The sequence below is a fragment of the Cyprinodon tularosa genome, unplaced genomic scaffold (assembly GCF_016077235.1).
Source record: "Cyprinodon tularosa strain WSP-4 unplaced genomic scaffold, ASM1607723v1 ctg100, whole genome shotgun sequence".
Classification (NCBI taxonomy): Eukaryota; Metazoa; Chordata; class Actinopteri; order Cyprinodontiformes; family Cyprinodontidae; genus Cyprinodon; species Cyprinodon tularosa.
In genome coordinates this window covers 358035-379379 of record NW_024037783.1, presented here as the reverse complement: position 1 = coordinate 379379, position 21345 = coordinate 358035, and the positions used below count along the sequence as shown (strand labels likewise).

The following is a 21345-nucleotide window of genomic DNA, read 5'->3' as shown; positions in this document are numbered from 1 at the left end:
GCTCTCCAGGCAGTCAAATGTTTGCTTCTATTAATATTTTCATCTATGAATAAAGAAACAATAGTTTAATGATAATAGTAATACCGGTAGTTTAACTTGATTGATCTAACACTGTAGAAATGTAGCTCTTCATTTAACCCCATTCCCTTGGGGAGCATTGGGCTACCATTGTGCAGTGTCATGCTCAGAGACCCAGAGTGGAGGCTGTGCGGAGCAAACCGTGTACTTGCACCTTTCTCAGAGCACAAGCGCACTGCTCTAACCACTAGGCCAATACTCCCCTCAATAGAATTTAATGGATTATTTTCATTTATCTTATTTCAAAATGTATTTTGTTTCTTCAAATGAACTTTAGTAAAGATGTAGACAAACTATGTAAGCTTGAAAGGGAACTACACCATCTAAATTAAATTAAGTATGGTAACTTAATTTATTTTAATGTTATGGTAACCATGCTGTTTAAAACTTTGCTTGATTTTGTAATTAATAGCTGCAGTTGTAAAAGTTCAGCTTTTAGCCATATAAGAATACTATTTTGACTTTACTAAAAACTGTTTGTAAAGCTTTACTGTAACTGTTTTGCTGTAATGCAGCCATTATCTTTGGATTTATAAGGTTACACATAGATCTGCACTAAGTATCTGTAAACATCATTAAACTAATTAAACTAAACTTTGCTAAGAATGTGTAACTTGTGTAATACCCATTCTGATTTACAAACAGAAAATAAATGCTTAGGATTTGTGCCCAAACCACTTAGCATTGATCAATAAAATCATCGTCTGAAATTAACCATTTATATTTTCTCAGTTTTTCCTTTCTCCAATAATAGAGTAGATTTTTTTTACATTGATGTAATTGTGATAAAAAGTAAAGCAAATAATCTGTTTGAGAAAAAACACTGTATGGGGGAAGGTTTAACTCCCTAAAACCTTGTTTTGGAAGTTTTTGACGTCCCAATGGGAGGAGACTAGGAAGGACGCAGGTCTTCTGGATGGACTATATCCTGTCTGTCCTTGGTGACAGGGGTGTCCACCAATGGTGGGTTGCTGTTTCTGTGGGCCAAGAGATATGGGTTTCTCTCTGGTGGTCTACAGCCCCCAAAGGCCAGACTAGCCAAAGTCTATGGACGCTAAAATAAGCATTCCTATTTCTCAGGGGTCAGCTCCCAGCTAGGAATGATAATGTGCCCTACTTATATTGGTCCTTCTGTGTTCTAGGTGGAATAAGTCTGCCTGGTTTTTCAGGGGCTCTAGGGAAAGTTTTTTTTTTTTTTTTGCAAACTACCAGTGGTGTCAAAAGTACACACATTTGTTACTTAAGTAGAAGTATAGATACTGCAATTTCAAAACACTCAAGTAAAAGTTGAAGTATCAACTTGAACTCTTTACTCAAGTAAAAGTGAAAAAGTATGTGCTCCAAAACTACTTAAAGTATGAAAGCATAAAGTAACCTTAAAAAAAAACAGCCAGATGCCGTTATATGAATTGAAAGGTCAATTTTTTTACTATTTCGAAAAATTCTTTGAGATAGGGCCAAGGATGAGGGAGGTCTTGTTGGTCTCAGTCTCCATCTCCTGATACGCTCTCACCTGTGTCCGACTTTTCAGACATTTCAACATCTTTTTCTGAATCAGACATTGTAGCATGGCATAGACAATTCACGTTTGCAGTTTGAAGAACACCTGCTTACTTCTGATGATTTCCTTTAGCTAACCAATGAGTGTTTGCGTTATATGACTCATCCAATATGACTCATACACTAGCTTTCACTAGATGTGGATGGTGCCAATGATCTGCACTGGATGGTGCACATGACGTTAAATAAATATTTAAAAAAATTAAACCGAAAAAAAGAAACCTCCATTAGAACCAGGCTCAGTGTGAGCGGCCATCTGCCGGGGCCGACAGGGGTTCAACGAGACAGAAGCAAAATAAGTTATGTTGGCTGACTGCAACACATTCAGGAATGTAAGGTGAGTTGCTGTCTTCCCAAAGATGAAGTAACACAAACTTGTTATCCGACACAATAATGTCAATCCATTTATCCTGATCTCTCTTCAGGCCAATCCAGGCATAGTATTGTTGCCATTACAGGTCTTCCACATCTGCCTCTGAGTAGATGGTGGCCAGATCACTATAGTAGCTTTGGAGAGGAAGATGACAAAATGTACTCTTATCCATTTCTACTTTCACTGATGATAAATGCAGAGGTAAAACCATCTAAATGTAATACCAAGATAAAGGAAGATCATCACAGCAAACAGCAGGCTTTGATTGAAATGTAGATTAAACATGTGAGAACCTGGAACTTACTGGTTGATGATTTTCTTTATTCGGACCCCGCTGGTTTTTAATTGGTTACACCTTCTATAAGGGCTGAGCCCATGCACATCCCTGTATCGGCTCCTGAGAGGGAATGCCTATTAAACGTGTGTAAGAGCATGCACAAGCCTATTTCTCCTCATTTTAATAGCAGCGATGTGAAATGGAAATTTCTTGAAATAGAATGCCAAACTTTAGCTGTCAAGTAGAAACTTTGCAACTGAGGCATCAGTGGGAGGTCCGATCTGTGCTTTCAGTGTATGCCATTGCTTGAAAGAATTTCCCAAAAATACTTAGGTCTTATTTCGCTCTTCTGAGGCCTTTTTCTTATTTATATACACTTTGTAGACACTTTTTCTCTTACGACCCTCAATTTTCAAAGAACCGCAGTGAGGAAGCCGAGCTTCAATGAATTTCTGAAACCATAGCACACCGCACATAGACACCTGAAGGTGTGCATGCGCAGAAACATATCACCAGAATGACAAACATTAGGAGAACTATTTATTTTGATGACCCACCTGGAAAAAGAACATCCTCCACTATAACTTTAAACAGAATTGATTACTGGAACAGAGTCTATTATAGGCTTGCCTAAAAAGTCCATCAGACAGCTGCAGGTGATTAGTTCATTAGAACTGCCTTTGACTGTTGAAGTTAAATTCTTAATCGACGTATTATTAGTTTCAGGGGTCTATATCACGAAGCAGGTTTAACAAACTCTAAATTGATCTGGCCTAAGGTCGGGGACTGAGTTTTCAGTTTCACAACAGAGTTGTGAAAATGCTCTCAGACTTGAGCACGGGCGTAACAAGTATGAAAGGCCATTATCAGTGAAGCCCCGATTTGATGAGTCACCAGGACAACAGGCAACAGGAAGTGCCTATTTCACCCCACTGGAACTAGAGATTTGAATGAAGAAATGAATAAAAAAACTGAGAGTGTGTTTAAAAGATGGCACTACAGCTGCAAAGGAGAGGAAGAGGGTGTGGTAGAAGAATGCTGCTCGAGTTAATGCGTAACTTTATTTGTGTGAAGTGGCTGTGGCAGGCCGCTTTTGCATTTATTAAAAGTACTCTTCTCTCTTTTTCCTTTTGTAAATCACTCAAATAACTTTCAAAACGACTCCTATACTGAACTATAATAATACATTTTCTACAATACATTTTTGCAGCAGAAACTGAATTTCAGACAGCAAACAAACCAAATTATACTAGTAAGAAATAAGTTTTATATACAAAGAAATATGTACACATTTTAAGTGGCCATTATGATATTTATCAGCTTGACTGAAAAGGAATGTTTTGTATCTGGAATGCATTTCTTCATAGTCAAAATAATACCAATGTGACCATTAACAATAGGAATATGTAGATCAGAAATTAATTCCTAGACATCCATAATGATTATTCTAGATGTTAAGACTGCCATTTTCTTAGAAATGGTCATTTTTACATGGAAAAAATGTTTGTTCAGATATGAGGAATATATATTCAGTAAAACTAATTAATATCAAAAAGGCTTGCCATAGCCTGTTGTTCTGACGATAAATTTATGGGTTTATTTCTTGAACGGTAGTAAATCTGAACCGGGTTTGAACTGCTTTGATCCAGTTTAGCTTCCAGAGTTAGCAGAACTATTGTCTTCATCTAATCCTTTAACTTGTATGTTAGATCCAGTTCCAGTTCTAAGGAGGTATTCCCTTTGATCTCCTCCTCCGTTTTAGATGTGATTAATCTCTCCCTGTCACAGAGATATGTACTAAAGGCTTTTTAGGTTGCTGTAATTAAGCTTTTACTTAAGAAACCATCTCTTGACCCAAATGACTTAGTCAAGTCTTGAGAAAGTAGTTGCTAAAAAAGTGTGCGACGACTTACACCATAATTAAATTTTTGCAGAGTTTAATTCTGACTTTTGAGCTCATCATAGCACTGAAACAGCACTGGTGAAAGTCACTAATGACATCTTAGATGATAAAGTAAAAAAATCTTGGTGTTATTTTTGATCTGTGACACCATCTTGGAGAATAATATCAGCTGTGTTGCTGCCATCTACACCTTTCTTATTAGATGTTCAAGATGAACCTGTTTTTGAGTGTAGCCCTGTTTCTCTGACTGTGACTAACTGGATGTGTTCTCTTTCATCCTCTGAAATGGGAGTTAGCTCGGAGCTCGTCTGCCTGGCTGTGTGTTTTCTGGGCGGGCCCCTTGTGGAGCTGGTTTACGGTTGCCCTTTGTATCTCTGCTTCTTACTGTATCTCTGCTTCTGTCTCCTTGAACCCCAGTTGGCCTTGGCAGATGGCCGCTCACACTGAGCCTGGTTCTGCTGGATGTTTCTTGCCTTCAAGTGAATGAGTCGATGCAATCAACTGGTTTTCCTTAGAAAACTTTGAATTAATTTGACTGTATAATCTGGTTGAATTGTAGAGTGTCTTGAGATGACGTGTTGTGAATTGGTGCTATATAAATAAACTGAATTGAATTAATATATTTCGGGGAAATCATCTGCCAGCAGGCGATGATGAAGTCTAAAAAAAGTTATAGTAAATAGAACACGTGCATCATCTCTTGGGTTTCCTCCTCAGTTTGAATCTGTCGTATATCACAAGGTAAATACTAAGTGGCTGCTTCAGATTTTATCATCCCAATAAATGGCTGTTATTAGCAGTTATCAGTCCTATAGAATTCTGACTTTTTTCTCAGAATTCTGACTGAATTCTGACAATAAAAAAAGTCAGAATTTTAAGGTTAAAGTCAGAATTCTGAGATTCTAGTCAGACTTCTGAGAAAAAAGTCAGAATTCTGACTTTTTTCCCCATACTAAACTAAAATAAACTTGAAAAATCAGTTAACTTTTTTTTTTCCCCAGTGGCCCTAATCCTGTGGCCCTAATCCTGTGGCCCTAATCCTGTGGCCCTAATCCTCTTCCGTAGAAAAGTAGATAGGTAGGTTAGACAAAAAGCATGGAAGCTGGGGCAGTTTCCTATACATACTTTTTTTAATTAAACAAAAAAGAAAATGCAAACTATGACCTTAGAGGCAGATGGGAGATGAGGTGCCTGACATAAATGATGAAATACGATTTTTGACTCTTGGTTGAGGAAATACAGGAGTAAATACGGGGGATTTACATTCCTATTATTGATATTTTTTCCAGGATATCTAGGCTCTAGAATTTTTCTTCTTGTAAGATCCATTGAGGAGCAAATTTATCTCTTCAATTCACTGCATCCTCATTTTCCTCAGGATTCATATTTTCATGTATTTAAGTTGTAGGTAAATCTGTCCATTGATTGATTTGCTAGCAGTAAGTGTCCTATGGAAAACAATGACGAGATGGGCGTGATAGTTATCTTAAGTGTATCTCAAAGGCAAATCACTTCACTGACATAAAACATGCTCCCGACCAGATAACCAGATTACCAGTTGGACTTTGTTGGCTTATCAATCAGCTGCAATATTTACAGATAAAAAAAGATAAAAGCATTGTGTGAAGACAGGTAATTTCTTGCTCTTTTTAATACATGAAATTGAAAAGAACGTTTAAGTTTTGTTTTATGCTCATGTCAGTTATTTGTATTTTTGTTCTTTTAATAGCAAAAGAAAACTGGAAGCACAAAAAGGAACTGATTTTTTTTTTTTTTAATAACCTAAGGCATAGTTTTTATAAAACAATCAAAATATTAGCTCTCCTAATATGAAGAACAGCCTCCTTGGACCACTTGTTCTTCTCATTTTCATAAGCATAAAGGCATCTGCTTCGAGACATTACATTGTCTTCAACCATGGTTTGACTTGGAATGAAGCACACGATTTCTGCAAGAGGTGAGACTTTTATCCCTGTCCAATGACAATATGGATTTATTACATGTACTCTGGTATTTCTTTTAGTAAAAACATGCTAAATGTTTTTTGTTAGATAAACAAATATTCATTTGTGAGCTCCCTGTTATATATGCACAACAGTGAGACAGACAGGGAACAATACCTAGATTAACACAAGTTAAACATTTCAAATACAAATGTAATCTTGTACCTAAACACATTAGCACATGTAGTTGTGGAAGAAAATATTAGACCAACCGTGTTTTATTAGTTTTGTAAATTGTGTTTCCCTAAGTCACATTCCTTTGGAACAAAGAATTGTAAATGCAAGGGTGGTCTTATGTGTTTTTTTTTTCCTATGACTGTAGCTACTTATATGGTTCCTAATAATGGATTTCTGAAACTTTTTTTGTGACTGCAAACCTATTTCCACTTTGTGTGAAGCCAAAATATCTTTGCTGCATTCCCAGTTCATAATGAAATTGCTTAAAAATTTTAAAAAAATTACTTCTTACCTATTTTTGTATTAACCCCCTTTTTAAATCTATTATTTATTTAATTAACTAATTTCCTTCCATCCATCCATCCATCCATCCATCCATCCATCCATCCATCCATCCATCCATCCATCCATCCATCCATCCATCCATCCATCCATCCATCCATCCATCCATCCATCCATCCATCCATTTACTTAATTAATGAATTAATTATTTAATATATTATTTTCTAAAATAATGTGTCCAGCTAAAATAAATCATAAGGAGGGTTTGAACTTATTTTCATTATTTATACACATAATTGTTGAAAGATACTTAGATCTAAGAGGAATACACTCATATATTGAATGGGGAAGAGTAAAGGAATTGCTTATTGCGAATTGAAAGGAAAATAATACAAAGCTCTAAAAGTCATTCCAAGTTCTGTTTAGGACTCTTTGGTTTTTTTTTTACTTTTTGAAGATTTCGGTCCATGGCCTCTAATATGGGATTGTTGTGTGTTTTATTAAATTCAACAAAATAAGCAATCTTAAATTGGAAAATTTTAAATTTAAAGTTAATATATTGGAGAGAAGAAAAATTACACTGATAGCTAATACTGATGGACATGCAATGTTAGTTTTTAAATCCTAAAGCATATAACGTACCCCGTGAATTATTTACTTTTCATTGCATGCACAAAACTATGATAAAAATCTCCCGACTAAATCAGGAAATAAAACAGCATGATTGGCTGTAAGGAGAGCGGAGACCAAGGACACTCAGGGTAGGATGTTCCTACGGCAACAGAAACAGTGTTTGAGTAAACTCTCTTTGTGAACCGTCTCAAAAAATCTGCTTGTTGAAATGGACCCCTGGAATGTGGACCAGAGTTTACAGGTGTTTTGATGGGTGAGGTTAAAAGTCTATGGTGAAGATGGACAAAACTGTCTGCAACTGAATTTATTGGTGGAAGATAAACATCAAAACACTTACAGACACAATACAGCATACTGCATCAATACTGATCCAAATTCCAGCCAAGGTGCTGTTAAACTTAAACACATCTGCTGGTGGAGCAAGTCACTCAGGGAAAGCAAGTTTCCTCATGCAAACTTTGCACCTAATATCACAACTTAGCTGTCAATTCTGTTGAAACTGCCCAATAGAACTCAGGCCCGCACACAACACGTTTTTCATATCGAGAGAAAAAAAACTGAATCGAGAGCAAAGACTTAGATTTTGGGAAAGACAAGGAAGTCTAACAGCCAATTGCACAGCTATGCTTCAATACACCCCACAATTGGCTGTTAGACTTCCTCACAAACAGACCTCAGTCAGTCCAGGTTGGACAGAACACCTCTGATGTCATCACCCTAAGCACAGGCTCCCCTCAGGGCTGCGTTTTGAGCCCCCTGCTGTTCACCCTGATGACACATGCGTCCCAAGGTTTACCACCAATCACATTGTGAAGTTTGCAGACAACGACCAGGACTATAGAGAGGAGCTGTGTGTAATCTTGTTCCTAACCGCATTCATTCATTCATTCACATCATCAATGAACCCTCACACCCCCACCATGGACTGTTCTCCCTGCTGCCCTCTGCGAAGAGGCTACAAAGCATTTGAAGCAGGTTCAGCAGATTCTTCCCCACTGCCATTAGACTGCTGAACTGTTGAAAAAAACTTTAAATCATGTCTGAACTCTAAATCAATCTGACAACACAAACCAAAACACTGCATAATTGCACCATATTTATAACATTTTCTCCCACACTGTTTACATTTGATCACTGCTGCACTTAGATTTGTCATGAGAGTTGTACAAAAAAAAATTTCATTTAGTCTAAGTCTAAGACAAAAGTTTTGAGAGTGAAATCTATTTTTTAGAGAAAATGTTTTTTTTTACTCTGATTGAAAAAACTATATTTTAAAGTTAAAATATATTTTTGAGAGTGCCTTTTTTAAAATGTAAAATAGTCTTGTATTTATCCTAGGACAAAATATTTTCTCTCAAATACCTTCCGTATTTGCTGTCAGTGAGAGCATTTTTTCTATAAAATATTTATTTTACTTTTAAAATTATTTCCCCCTTTCGGATTGCTCTTTTCCCTTGAGTTAATAAAATCTCAAAAATAACTCCATAGTTAGGTACCTACACATAAACCAGGTGCATTTAAAAGTAAGGCTTTGTTTGTGAGGCCATGTACTGTAACTTTGACAAAAAACTTCTCCAAGTTTGGAAAAGGACCTAAACTTATTCTCCAAAAATACTTATAATGGTTAACAAATAATTTTGTAAACCATGTTGTGAAGTATTTCGGCCAATTGTAAACAACCATAAGACCTTAATAGTATTAGTTAAAATTTGATTAACTTTTTTTTTCTGTTAATCTAACACAAACTTACTTTATCCTTACTACAAAGCATCCTTTTCATTCACAAAAAAACTATTTGAGTACTCAATGGTGATGGAAAAAGGAAGAAAAATAGAGTGATTACAATTATTATTTGCCAATTTTAACCTGTGTGTTTTTGTTTTTCTTCTCAAAAGCCATTACACCAATTTGGCCACCTTCCTCACCCAGTCAGAGGTGGAGAGTTTGGACTTGAAAGAATATCTGGTGTGGATCGGCCTATACAAATATCATTCCTACTGGTGGACATGGTCTAGTGAACATACATATATTTATCGTTATTCAAACTGGAGATGGAAGGATCTACGCATGTGGGGATCTTGTGCTGCTGTTAACTTCAGAGACAAAATGTAATACGTGAGTTTTTTTAAAGTAACAATCAGGTTAATTGAACCTAGTAATTAGTTAAATTTCTGTCATCTAAGGGGCCATATATCTACACTACCACTTGTGCAATTTTTCTTATTTGAATAGGATTATCAATAACTATAAGAAGAAATTGTAGTTTATAAATTAATTTTCCTAACAGAGTTAATCCACTGCAAAAAAAAATTTTGGGATCATTTTGATTAATGACTACCGGCCTTTAATGATTATAATTAACAGATTCAGCTATCAGTTAACAATTATCAACTTAACTCACCAGTAAACATGACTATTTAAACAAGCAGTGAACCTGGTTTTGAATTAATCTCAGGTAAACATTTATAATTTTAATTATTAATGCAATTGGTAAATCTTAAGCATTAACCAAACCACAAAAAATTCCATTATATAAATCAAGCTGTTAATTTGAAAGAGTGTACACCAGTAGTCACGGAGACTGCATATCAATAATGCAAATTAACAGCAACCACACTTTTATGGCTCAAAGCAATTATGTTCAAATATACAACTAGAACACATCAAATCACAGAAAAGCAGGAGTTCTTCAGTTAAATAAAGAACTAATTAAGCCGTACTTAATCTCACCGTTGAAAAACTTAAAAGACCACTTATAACCTCCAGTGTCAAATTGGGAAGCTAAAAGAACGCTCACATCAGAAATGGAACTAGAACAGACCTAACTTTATAAACTGGATGGACTATCAGTTTATGGACTTAGCCATGGAGAATATTATGCCATGTGGTAGACCGTGCTCCAGTCTTGAGTTTTAAAAGACCATAACATAGTCAATGAGCAGCTTAGTAGGTGCAGCAGGATCATGAACACCATCAGCCTTGTAGGGGGAAATCTCCTCTTCAATGTCAGTCTGTGTGCCTATACTGTAACAGCTCCAGTTTGGAGTGGGTGGAAAACTTAGGTAAGATAGCTGGCATATTTGCATGAGATATCAGTGAGAAAAAAAAAAAATTGCTGGCCCCAACTGTTCAACAACTGTCTTTGGTGCAGACCAGAATGAGAGTGCTTCTTAGACCAAGACTGTCTGACACCCTTCTTGGATGGGACTGGAGAGCAGATTTACTACGACATTCACCCTGCCTTATGTTAGCTGTGTGGTGAAGTTGTTGGCCTGCAACTGCCCCAATGGCCAGTAGAGGTGCAGTGGACTGAGTCCTGACCCTAACATACACTATATTGCCAAAAGTATTTGCTCACCTGCCTTGACTCACATATGAGCTTAAGTGACATCCCGTTCCTAATCCATAGGGTTCAATATGACGTCGGTCCACCCTTTGCAGCTAGAACAGCTTCAACTCTTCTGGGAAGGCTGTCCACAAGGTTTAGGAGTGTGTTTATGGGAATTTTTGACCATTCTTCCAGAAGCGCATTTGTGAGGTCGCACACTGATGTTGGACGAGAAGGCCTGGCTCTCAGTCTCCGCTCTAATTCATCCCAAAGGTGTTCTATCGGGTTGAGGTCAGGACTCTGTGCAGGCCAGTCAAGTTCATCCACACCAGACTCTGTCATCCATGTCTTTATGGACCTTGCTTTGTGCACTGGTGCACAGTCATGTTGGAAGAGGAAGGGGCCAGCTCCAAACTGTTCCCACAAAGTTGGGAGCATGGAATTGTCCAAAATGTCTTGGTATGCTGAAGCATTCAGAGTTCCTTTCACTGGAACTAAGGGGCCAAGCCCAGCTCCTGAAAAACAACCCCACACCATAATCCCCCCTCCACCAAACTTTACACTTGGCACAATGCAGTCAGACAAGTACCGTTCTCCTGGCAACCGCCAAACCCAGACCCGTCCATCAGATTGCCAGATGGAGAAGCGCGATTCCTCACTCCAGAGAACGCGTCTCCACTGCTCTAGAGTCCAGTGGCGGCGTGCTTTACACCACCGCATCCGACGCTTTGCATTGCACTTGGTGATGTATGGCTTGGATGCAGCTGCTCGACCATGGAAACCCATTCCATGAAGCTCTCTGCGCACTGTTCTTGAGCTAATCTGAAGGCCACATGAAGTTTGGAGGTCTGTAGTGATTGACTCTGCAGAAAGTTGGCGACCTCTTCGCACTATGCGCGTCAGCATCCGCTGACCCCGCTCCGTCAGTTTACGTGGCCTACCACTTCGTGGCTGAGTTGCTGTCGTTCCCAAACACTTCCATTTTCTTATAATACAGCTGACAGTTGACTGTGGAATATTTAGGAGCGAGGAAATTTCACGACTGGATTTGTTGCACAGGTGGCATCCTATCACAGTTCCACGCTGGAATTCACTGAGCTCCTGAGAGCGACCCATTCTTTCACAAATGTTTGTAAAAACAGTCTGCATGCCTAGGTGCTTGAATTTATACACCTGTGGCCATGGAAGTGATTGGAACACCTGATTCCAATAATTTGGATGGGTGAGCAAATACTTTTGGCAATATAGTGTAGCTAGTAAGGATGTGAGGGCTTGTGCTTAGCAAAAGGCAGACTATACACTATGCACATAAATGAAACATGAAATAAAAACTCACAATGGTTACAGAAATAACTTGATACTGAAAAAATCAATGATGAATAAAAATTCTATGAAAATGAAAAACAGAATGGCTTTAAGAAAATTATAAAAATAAGCCCGGACAAAAATTATGGTACCCCTAGAAAAGATGTATTAAAGATATCAAAGACACATTAAATCAGAGTTTTTATACCAATTAACATGACAAGTCTCTGCAATCTTGCAATCAGTCAGTAGGCCTATGTATAGGGCTACTGGTAGACACTATGCTATTTGGTAACATGGTGTGTACCACATTCAACACAGCCCAGAGGAAACAATGGAAAGAGTCATCTCAGGAGATTGGAAAAAAAAATTTGAGACAAGCATGTTAAAGGTTAAGGCTATAGGAGCATATATAATCTGCTTGATGCCACCAGCCATTCTGGGTGGCTGGTGGCCAAAACAGTTAACTTCAGGCCCTGGATTAGACAAAAATCGTATTATTTCCCAAGGCATATCGGCTGTATGTTCTTAAACAAAAAAAACTGTCATTACTGTAAAACATGGAGAAGGCTCTCTTATGTTCTGTGGCTGCTTTGCTTTATCTTGCACAATCTGTCTTGAAACTGTGTTGGGTACATTGGGTACAGATGTCAAGTATCAGAAAGCTTGGTCTCAGTCACAGGTCACGGGTCTGCAACAGGATAATAAACCAAAACACACTGCTAAAAAGAGGTAAGAGTCCTGTCTTAAATCCTATTGAGCATCCTTGGAAAAAGTTAAGGGATAACATCTTGAAAAGGCAACCTTCAAACATAAGACAACTGGAGCAGTTTACGTATGAGGAGTGGGACAAAACACCCGCAGAGAGATTAAGAAAGTCTCTTTGAGAGTTATAGAACTTGTCTCAAAAGGTTGTGCAACAATATTTGCAGTGAAGGGTACCATTAGTTTTGTTCAGGCCTAAATCATGAGTTTATAATTAAAATTATGTTAAAGCATGGTTGAAAAGCAACTTCTGACTTTCATTTGCTCATTTTCATAGAAGTTTAAAATTTTTGTCCATTCGTGTATATCTGCACAACATACTCTAGGGGTTTTTATTTAATCAGAAATTCTTTTCTGAATGAATAGGGATCCGGAAACGATAATTTCCCCTTAAAAGCAAAACAGCTATCACACTTTCTTTTTGACTCATTATTGTCCAACTTTTGAGGGAAGCTAAATTTAGCTTCTTTTTATTTGCTTATATGTTTTCTTTTCTTATTTAGTTATCAATTATGTAATAATATTAAATTTTACAGAAAAACTTGTTTTGATCCTATAAAAACTATATCAAAGTGTGAACAACATTCATTTACTTCTTCAGTTAAGGTACATCAGAAATATAAAAGTCAATAAAGGTTTGTTCAAATTATTCACTAAATAGTTTTAGAAAAAATTTGTAACCAAGTGTAAAAATTATCCCAATGATGCTCGTTCCAGTATTCTGTTCTAGCAATTAGAAATACTGCTCTGATGTGGTTGTATGGTTGGTATTTTTTTCAATAGTCACATGTAAATAAATTGCAGGACTATCAAACCATCCACTTAACTGAAAACCTGGGGGGGGGCAACATTTTAATGGCCTGCTGTGTTGGCATGCTGAAACCTGACAGTTTTCTTTTGGATTTTTGGTAATTTACTCTGCTGGATTAAGATTGCATTGAATCAATTGTGTTTTTCTTTTTTCTCCAAAGATTTCACATACAAAATTGTCAAACTCGTCTGATGTTTGTCTGTCAGCGTGATGATGCATACACATTTGTAACAGAAGCAAAGACTTGGCTTGAGGCGCGTGAGTACTGTAGGCTTCAGCATGGTGATTTAGCCCGCTTCCAAACTTCCAGTATGAACGACATATTCACTGAGTTGGACTTTCCTCGCTGGACTGGACTGCAGAGAGCAGGTAATGACCAGAGTTAAAATCTGTAATGACTGATGTTATAATTGGGATTCCACTGATACACTGAATGATATCACCACATATGACCCAACATATTTAAACTTTGAAATTACAATTTTGACAATGCAAACACTAAAGTTACAAACATTGAAAATGTGAACAATCATGAGGCACGTAAATAGGATAGGATGGATATCTTGCTTTCCCTTACAATAAACAGACCATAAGCTTCTTATTGAGTTTAAGCTTTGCTTTCTGTTTTAGAATTGAGCTCGCATGCATACTATGTAAACTGGACGGAAACTGGGCTAAGTGGAGAAGGTGACTGTGTGAGCATCTTCTCACTGACCAAGCTGATGGAGACAAAGTTATGTGATGCTCGTCTTCCCTTCATCTGTTTCTGGGATGGAAATATTAATTTGGTACTGGTAAAGGAGAACAAGAGCTGGGAGGAGGCCCTGGAACACTGCCGAAGCCTGAATGATATTGGCCTTCGCTTTGATCTAGTCAGTGTGGAGTCTGAAGACGATTATGTGAACATGATGAGCAAGGTCATGGAAGCCAACACAGATGAGGTGAGTTCAGTAGGGAAAGAAATGTGGTTGCCAAGGGGTGCAACCATGATGTAAATACATGATTTCAGAGCAACTTTAGACTTAGAAAAACTTTATTGTCATTTTGTAAACAGAGTGTATACAAAACACAATTTGGATGCATACAGCTTTTCAACAGTGAATAAGCCACTTACAGCAGTAAAATGCACATTACCTTGAAATGAACAGTAAAATGTCTTGCAAACTCATAAATTAGACTAGCAAATAAAAAAGACTATCAAACACAAAAATGAGACCAACACAGAACAACCAAAACACAGACAAGGAAAAATGCTGCAGGTAGTAAGAACAAGTGCATGTTAAGAAAGGTTAACCTTGGCTGAGCCAGATTGTGCATGGTATCAATCTGGGAAGCCTCCTGTAGCACATGTTCACAAAAGGGAGAAAAATTCTGTACAATTGTACATAATTGTACAGAGGGGGGGCTAAAATGCTAACAGGAAGAGCTGTTGAGGATAATGAGTGCAATGGCTTCCATTGCAATCTTTGTCTCTGTTCGAAATCCTGGGCTGCATCCTCCAAGGATGCGGTCTACCTAGACAGGATCCTTAGAAGTCCGTGAAAATAAGGAGACCGGAAGTGTTTTGGCTGTGAATTCGAACAGGTCTACCCTTCGGCGGTGACTGTGAAAGTTGACACACAAAGCAGGACAAAAAAATGAGAACTGACGTTTTCAAAACTGTTTGTTTATTTATTTTTTTTAATTATAAAGTGAACAAAGACTACACTCACAAGAATCCAGAGTGGAATAAAGGTGCCAACCAGCAGGAACAAATAAAATCAAATGTAATGATAGAAACCTTAGTCAGTTAAATAACATGCTCCTCTCATTTTGCACATCTCTGATGTTGCTGCTATTTTCGAATATCCATTACTGTAAAAATTTCCATAGCTTCATATTGGTTATTTATTCTCCAGTTTTATATTGTTAAAACACTTTACAGAATTTTATTGTTTATATTTTAACTCTCCCCTATTATGTTACTCTTATACATTTCTAAGGTCCACATTTGTGTGACCATTTTCAATAATAGTTCTTCTGCAGTAAATGTGCCCATTGAGGGACAATAAAGAGATTTTCTGTTCTATAAAAGGGGTAGAAATATATAAGTAAATCTAAACAATGTATGTATAAAGATATATATATACAAAATCTCTAATATTTAACAACAAAAAATACTTAGTTAAGCATATTGTGCAAAACAACAATAAAAACTTAAACTCCTATCAGATCTATAGTCCCCACACTGCAGATACACTATATTGCCAAAAGTATTTGCTCACCTGCCTTGACTCACATATGAGCTTAAGTGACATCCCGTTCCTAATCCATAGGGTTCAATATGACGTCGGTCCACCCTTTGCAGCTAGAACAGCTTCAACTCTTCTGGGAAGGCTGTCCACAAGGTTTAGGAGTGTGTTTATGGGAATTTTTGACCATTCTTCCAGAAGCGCATTTGTGAGGTCGCACACTGATGTTGGACGAGAAGGCCTGGCTCTCAGTCTCCGCTCTAATTCATCCCAAAGGTGTTCTATCGGGTTGAGGTCAGGACTCTGTGCAGGCCAGTCAAGTTCATCCACACCAGACTCTGTCATCCATGTCTTTATGGACCTTGCTTTGTGCACTGGTGCACAGTCATGTTGGAAGAGGAAGGGGCCAGCTCCAAACTGTTCCCACAAAGTTGGGAGCATGGAATTGTCCAAAATGTCTTGGTATGCTGAAGCATTCAGAGTTCCTTTCACTGGAACTAAGGGGCCAAGCCCAGCTCCTGAAAAACAACCCCACACCATAATCCCCCCTCCACCAAACTTTACACTTGGCACAATGCAGTCAGACAAGTACCGTTCTCCTGGCAACCGCCAAACCCAGACCCGTCCATCAGATTGCCAGATGGAGAAGCGCGATTCGTCACTCCAGAGAACGCGTCTCCACTGCTCTAGAGTCCAGTGGCGGCGTGCTTTACCCCACCGCATCCGACGCTTTGCATTGCACTTGGTGATGTATGGCTTGGATGCAGCTGCTCGACCATGGAAACCCATTCCATGAAGCTCTCTGCGCACTGTTCTTGAGCTAATCTGAAGGCCACATGAAGTTTGGAGGTCTGTAGTGATTGACTCTGCAGAAAGTTGGCGACCTCTTCGCACTATGCGCGTCAGCATCCGCTGACCCCGCTCCGTCAGTTTACGTGGCCTACCACTTCGTGGCTGAGTTGCTGTCGTTCCCAAACACTTCCATTTTCTTATAATACAGCTGACAGTTGACTGTGGAATATTTAGGAGCGAGGAAATTTCACGACTGGATTTGTTGCACAGGTGGCATCCTATCACAGTTCCACGCTGGAATTCACTGAGCTCCTGAGAGCGACCCATTCTTTCACAAATGTTTGTAAAAACAGTCTGCATGCCTAGGTGCTTGAATTTATACACCTGTGGCCATGGAAGTGATTGGAACACCTGATTCCAATAATTTGGATGGGTGAGCAAATACTTTTGGCAATATAGTGTATATTAGAATCTTTCCTTAAATTACAGCCAAACCCATTTACACAGTAACCGATAAAAACCTTTAGATAAATCAAACATTATCGACGCTTATCTGACTGAATAATCATTAAAACAACTATTTTCATTCATTTCAGACCGAACTATTCACAGACTTGTATCATATTAAACTTAAATTCCAATTTTCACCACTGTTCTGCGCCAAGTAACCTTTCCTCTGATCACAGCTTTCTTGGTTTCGCAATGAATCTCGCAATAAATCCTGGGTAAACCAAGGATACCGAGGATACATCGAAACCGTCCTTCAAATCGGGCAAAAAGAAGGACGCATTTTAAGGCCGCATAAAGAGAACTCTTGGAATACGACCAGACCTTGGTGCCGTGCTATGACATCATCGTCCTTCGAATCTGGCCTTCTAAGGACGCAGCCCAGGATTTTGAACAGAGCATATGTGTCCGATACTGGATATTTCTCAGCAGGTGTTGTGATGATAGGAACTGTCTATGGTGCTGAAACTGGTACAGCAGCTGTGATTAGTGCTTTTAGACATTGTACTTTGACATGCGGCTGGGTACATTGCTGCTGTGTGGTAGATGGTTGAATAATTTGTTTAACAGGTTGAAATTCAGGGGCTGTTGCTCTGAGTTCAGGCTCTGATTAAAGTTGAGATCTTGCGCTTAGATCATACACAGGTACACTTTTCCAGTGATATGTGTATTCCTCCTCTTCCTCAGATTGTTCTGACTCTCGTGCGACACCTTCCTGAGGTTTCCTTAGTTCTTTGTTGTGATTTTGTCTTTTCCGGTTTACATCTTTACTTTGTCCTTGTTCAATGGGGTAAATCATTGACTGGTAATATTAGATTTCTGTGCAAGACTCGAATACTGTGGTCTCCTGTTTCAGCTTGGACGTGAAATACAGGTCCATCTCCTATTCTTTCATGAATGTATTTTTTTCAATAAGATCTTAGTTTACGTGACCTCACCGTTCTGAAAGATTTCTTAGTAGTATTCTGTCTTCTGGTTTTAAAGGGTGCCTTTTATGTGTTGGTCATAATATTTTTTTGCTGAGCTTTTGCCGCTATTTTCAGCCGCTATTTTGTATGCCTCTTGCATACGAGATGCCAATTTCTCTTCATACTCTTGTCTTGTTTTGCACTCACCACTACTACGTCTACAGGCAATCTAGGTGCTCTACCATAAAGCAGAAAAAATCGTGAGTAAGCGGTTGCTTCATGTCTGGTACAATTGTACACATGAAGAATGTGTGTGTCCACTCTGCTTTCTTTTCTTCATGTAGAGTGCGTAACATTTGTACAGTTGTAGTGATCGAACCCAGTCGTGCTTCATCTGGAACAAATGGTTGTTTTGGTTTAATGCATGTGCACTGCATGAAAGGCCAAAAAAAAGTTCTCAGACTAAGTGAATTACTTTGTCAGCGCCTACATGTCCCATGTCATCGTGCAAATGTTTAAGAACTGTTTTTTTTTTTGTTTAGGAGGGAGCACTAACTGTTTTCTCTGTACTGTACATTTGTAAAGCAGTCTTTTGTCAAGTTTCAGTCTGTTCCATTCATGTACTAGTCTCTTTGTTTCACGTGTCATCTGTTTCTTGTCTTTTTAATTGGGATGGCTCATTTACTTCTGAGCTTCAGCTTTTGAAGAAGAGCTACGAGTGTCTATGAGCTGATTTATACCTGAACCTTGCACCCTGCTCATGTGCAAACAAGTCTAACCATTGCAATTCCACTGTACTTAGTCTGACATGTGGTTTTTGGACGTTCACTGTGTGTTTGATCGCATCAGAGCATCTGGCTGTATAATCACTTTAAAAACAACACAACTCAACATTCTACTGCATTTTGCATCATAGTTATTTATTTTGCACTGCACTGAATCTTTCCATATCAATGCATTTTGCTAAATGACTTTTAAACTGGTTTCCTTTTCTCCTACACTGTTAACATTCTTTGATCCCTGCTGAACTTACTAAATGGTAATGTTCATTTCATTTCACAGTTGTAAGCTCCTTATTCAATGTTGTAAGCAGTATGCATCAACATTTCATTTTGTATACACTGTGTATATAAAATTACAATAAAGTTTGTCAAAGGCTAGGTCTAAGTCTACTGAACTTTTAAACCCTGCGGTTATGTCGTACAGTTTGACGTTATGTTGAATGGACAGATTCAGCTTGGTGCTATGGAGGGCTTGTTGAGCGTTCACTGCTCTCCGAAGCACTGATGGATGTCAACAAAATTTGTTTCATAAGTGCTACTGAAACTTGCTGATGTGTATGTTTTGAAAGGGTAAACAAACCAAATGTCTGAACTTATTTTTCTTTTTTTTTTGTAGTTGATCTTAAGAAAAAAGTCCTAATTACATTATTTGTTCTCGCAGGTGTGGACCGGTCTGCGTTTCCTGGGTGATGAATGGCTGTGGGTGAATGGGGGAAATACATCAAACATTGAGCTGCCTCAGTGTCCAACCCAGGAGCAGCGCTGTGGTGCATTATCAAAAAACAGAAGTGGCAGTGTAGAGGCCAGAGACTGTTCAGAGCAGAAAAACTTCCTCTGTTACAGTTTCGACGCTTAATGTCATTGTTGTCATCACAGCAGAATGGCTGCCTCTCCAGGCAATCAAATGTTTGATTCTATTAATATTTTCTTCTATGAATAGAATATCTGCACACTGGAAAAAAAATCGAAATCTAGATGAATGATTATTTTCTTAAAATAAGTGCATTTGTTCTTGGATTAAACACACAGACATTTTGCCAATAAAACAAGACAATTTACACTTAAAATAAGAAAACACACTTTTATTGTCTTATTTCAAGTACATATTATCTATTTATCCTAATTTAAGAGTAAAAATACCCAACTCAAATTAAGGGTAAATGCACTTAATTTAAGACATTTTTACTTATTTTAGATCATTTTTCCAGTGCACTCTCTAGAATTAAGTAACAATTGTTTAATGATAATAATAATAGTTTAACTTGATTGATCCAACACTGTAGAAATGTAGCTCTACATTTAACCCCATCCCCTCGGGGAGCATTGGGCTACCATTGTGCAGTGTCTTGCTCAGAGACCCAGAGTGGAGGCTGAGAGGATCAAAACCGTGTACTTGCAACTTTCTCAGAGCACAAGCACACTGCTCTAACCACTAGGCCAAAACTCCCCTCAATAGAGTTTAACGGATTATTTTCATTGAAAATGTATTTTGTTTCTTCAGTTGAACTTAGTAAAGATGTAGAAAACCCATGTAAGCTTAAAAGGGAACTACAACATCTGTGGATTAAATTAAGCATAACATTCATACGTCCTAACTGTTATGGTAACCATGCTGTTTAAAACTTTACTTGATTTTGTAATTAATAGCTGCAGTTGTAAAAGTTCAGCTTTTAGCCATATAAGAATACTATTTGGATTTTACTAAAAACTGCTTGTAAAGCTTTACTGTTACTATTTTGCTGTAATGCTGTCATTATTTTGGGATTTATAAGGTTACACATAGATCTGCACTATGTATCTGTAAAAATAATTAAACTAATTAAACTAAATTCTGCAAAGAATGTGTAACTTGTGTAATACCCATTCTGATTTACAAACAGAAAATATATATCTAGGATTTGATTAAAATCATAGTCTGAAATGAGCCATTCATATTTTCTCAGTTTTTCTTTTCTCTGATATTAGAGTAATTTTTTTTTTATAAATTGATATAATTGTGATAAAAAGTAAAGCAAATAATCTATTTGAAAAAAAAAACACTGTAAGGGAGAATGTTTAACTTCCTAAAACCTAGTTTTGGAAGTTTCTGATCTCCCATTGGGAGGAGACTAGGGGGGACAGAGGTCTTCTGGATGGACTATATCCTGTCTGTCCTTGGTGACAAGGGGGTCCATCAATGTTGGGTTGCTGTTTCTGTGGACCATGAGGTATACAGTAGGTTTCTCTCTGGTGGTCTACAGCCCCCAAAGGCCAAACTAGCCAAAGACTATGGAGGCCAAAATAAGCGTTCCTATTTCTCAGGGGTCAGCTCCTAGCTAGGAATGATAATGTGCCCTACTTATATCGGTCCTTCTGTGTTCTGGGTGGAATAAGTCTGCCTGGTGTGTCAGGGGCTCTAGGGAAAGGTTTTAAATTCAAGCCCTACAACCAATACCTTCACTTTTACTATTGAGCACTCTCAGGTGAAAAACTCAACCATACTTATTCACATCAAAGATTTTTTTATACGAAAATTATTTTGCGTATTTTGTTTCCCGGTATGCTGGTGAAGATTTTCAGTCATCCAGGCCATAGTCATTTGAAAAAAGTAAAAAAAAACAATCCACTGGATTTTGTTTCCAAGTCTGAAG

At 38.0% G+C, this 21345-nt stretch overlaps 1 protein-coding gene across 2 annotated transcripts; it reads left to right on the top strand.

Moving 5' to 3' along the window:
* The first annotated feature begins 5979 nt into the window (after window positions 1-5979).
* LOC119798415 (putative C-type lectin domain family 20 member A) lies at window positions 5980-19599 on the top strand. 2 transcript variants are annotated; one of them, XM_038307926.1, is made up of 5 exons: window positions 5980-6148; window positions 9182-9394; window positions 13656-13864; window positions 14126-14436; window positions 19377-19599. In XM_038307926.1, exons 1-5 carry the CDS (start codon window positions 6021-6023, stop codon window positions 19569-19571), a joined length of 1056 nt encoding a protein of 351 aa, XP_038163854.1. In that variant the 5' UTR covers window positions 5980-6020; the 3' UTR covers window positions 19572-19599. The 2 variants fall into 2 exon arrangements, with proteins under 2 accessions (XP_038163854.1, XP_038163931.1); XM_038308003.1 differs by lacking the exon at window positions 9182-9394.
* The last annotated feature ends 1746 nt before the right edge of the window (window positions 19600-21345 follow it).

Coding starts and splice junctions, on each gene's coding strand:
- LOC119798415 (XM_038307926.1), top strand. CDS start 6,021: ATGAAGAACAGCCTCCTTGGACCACTTGTTCTTCTCATTTTCATAAGC. Junction 6,149..9,181: donor GCACACGATTTCTGCAAGAG/GTGAGACTTTTA, acceptor TCTTCTCAAAAG/CCATTACACCAATTTGGCCA. Junction 13,865..14,125: donor GACTGGACTGCAGAGAGCAG/GTAATGACCAGA, acceptor TTTCTGTTTTAG/AATTGAGCTCGCATGCATAC.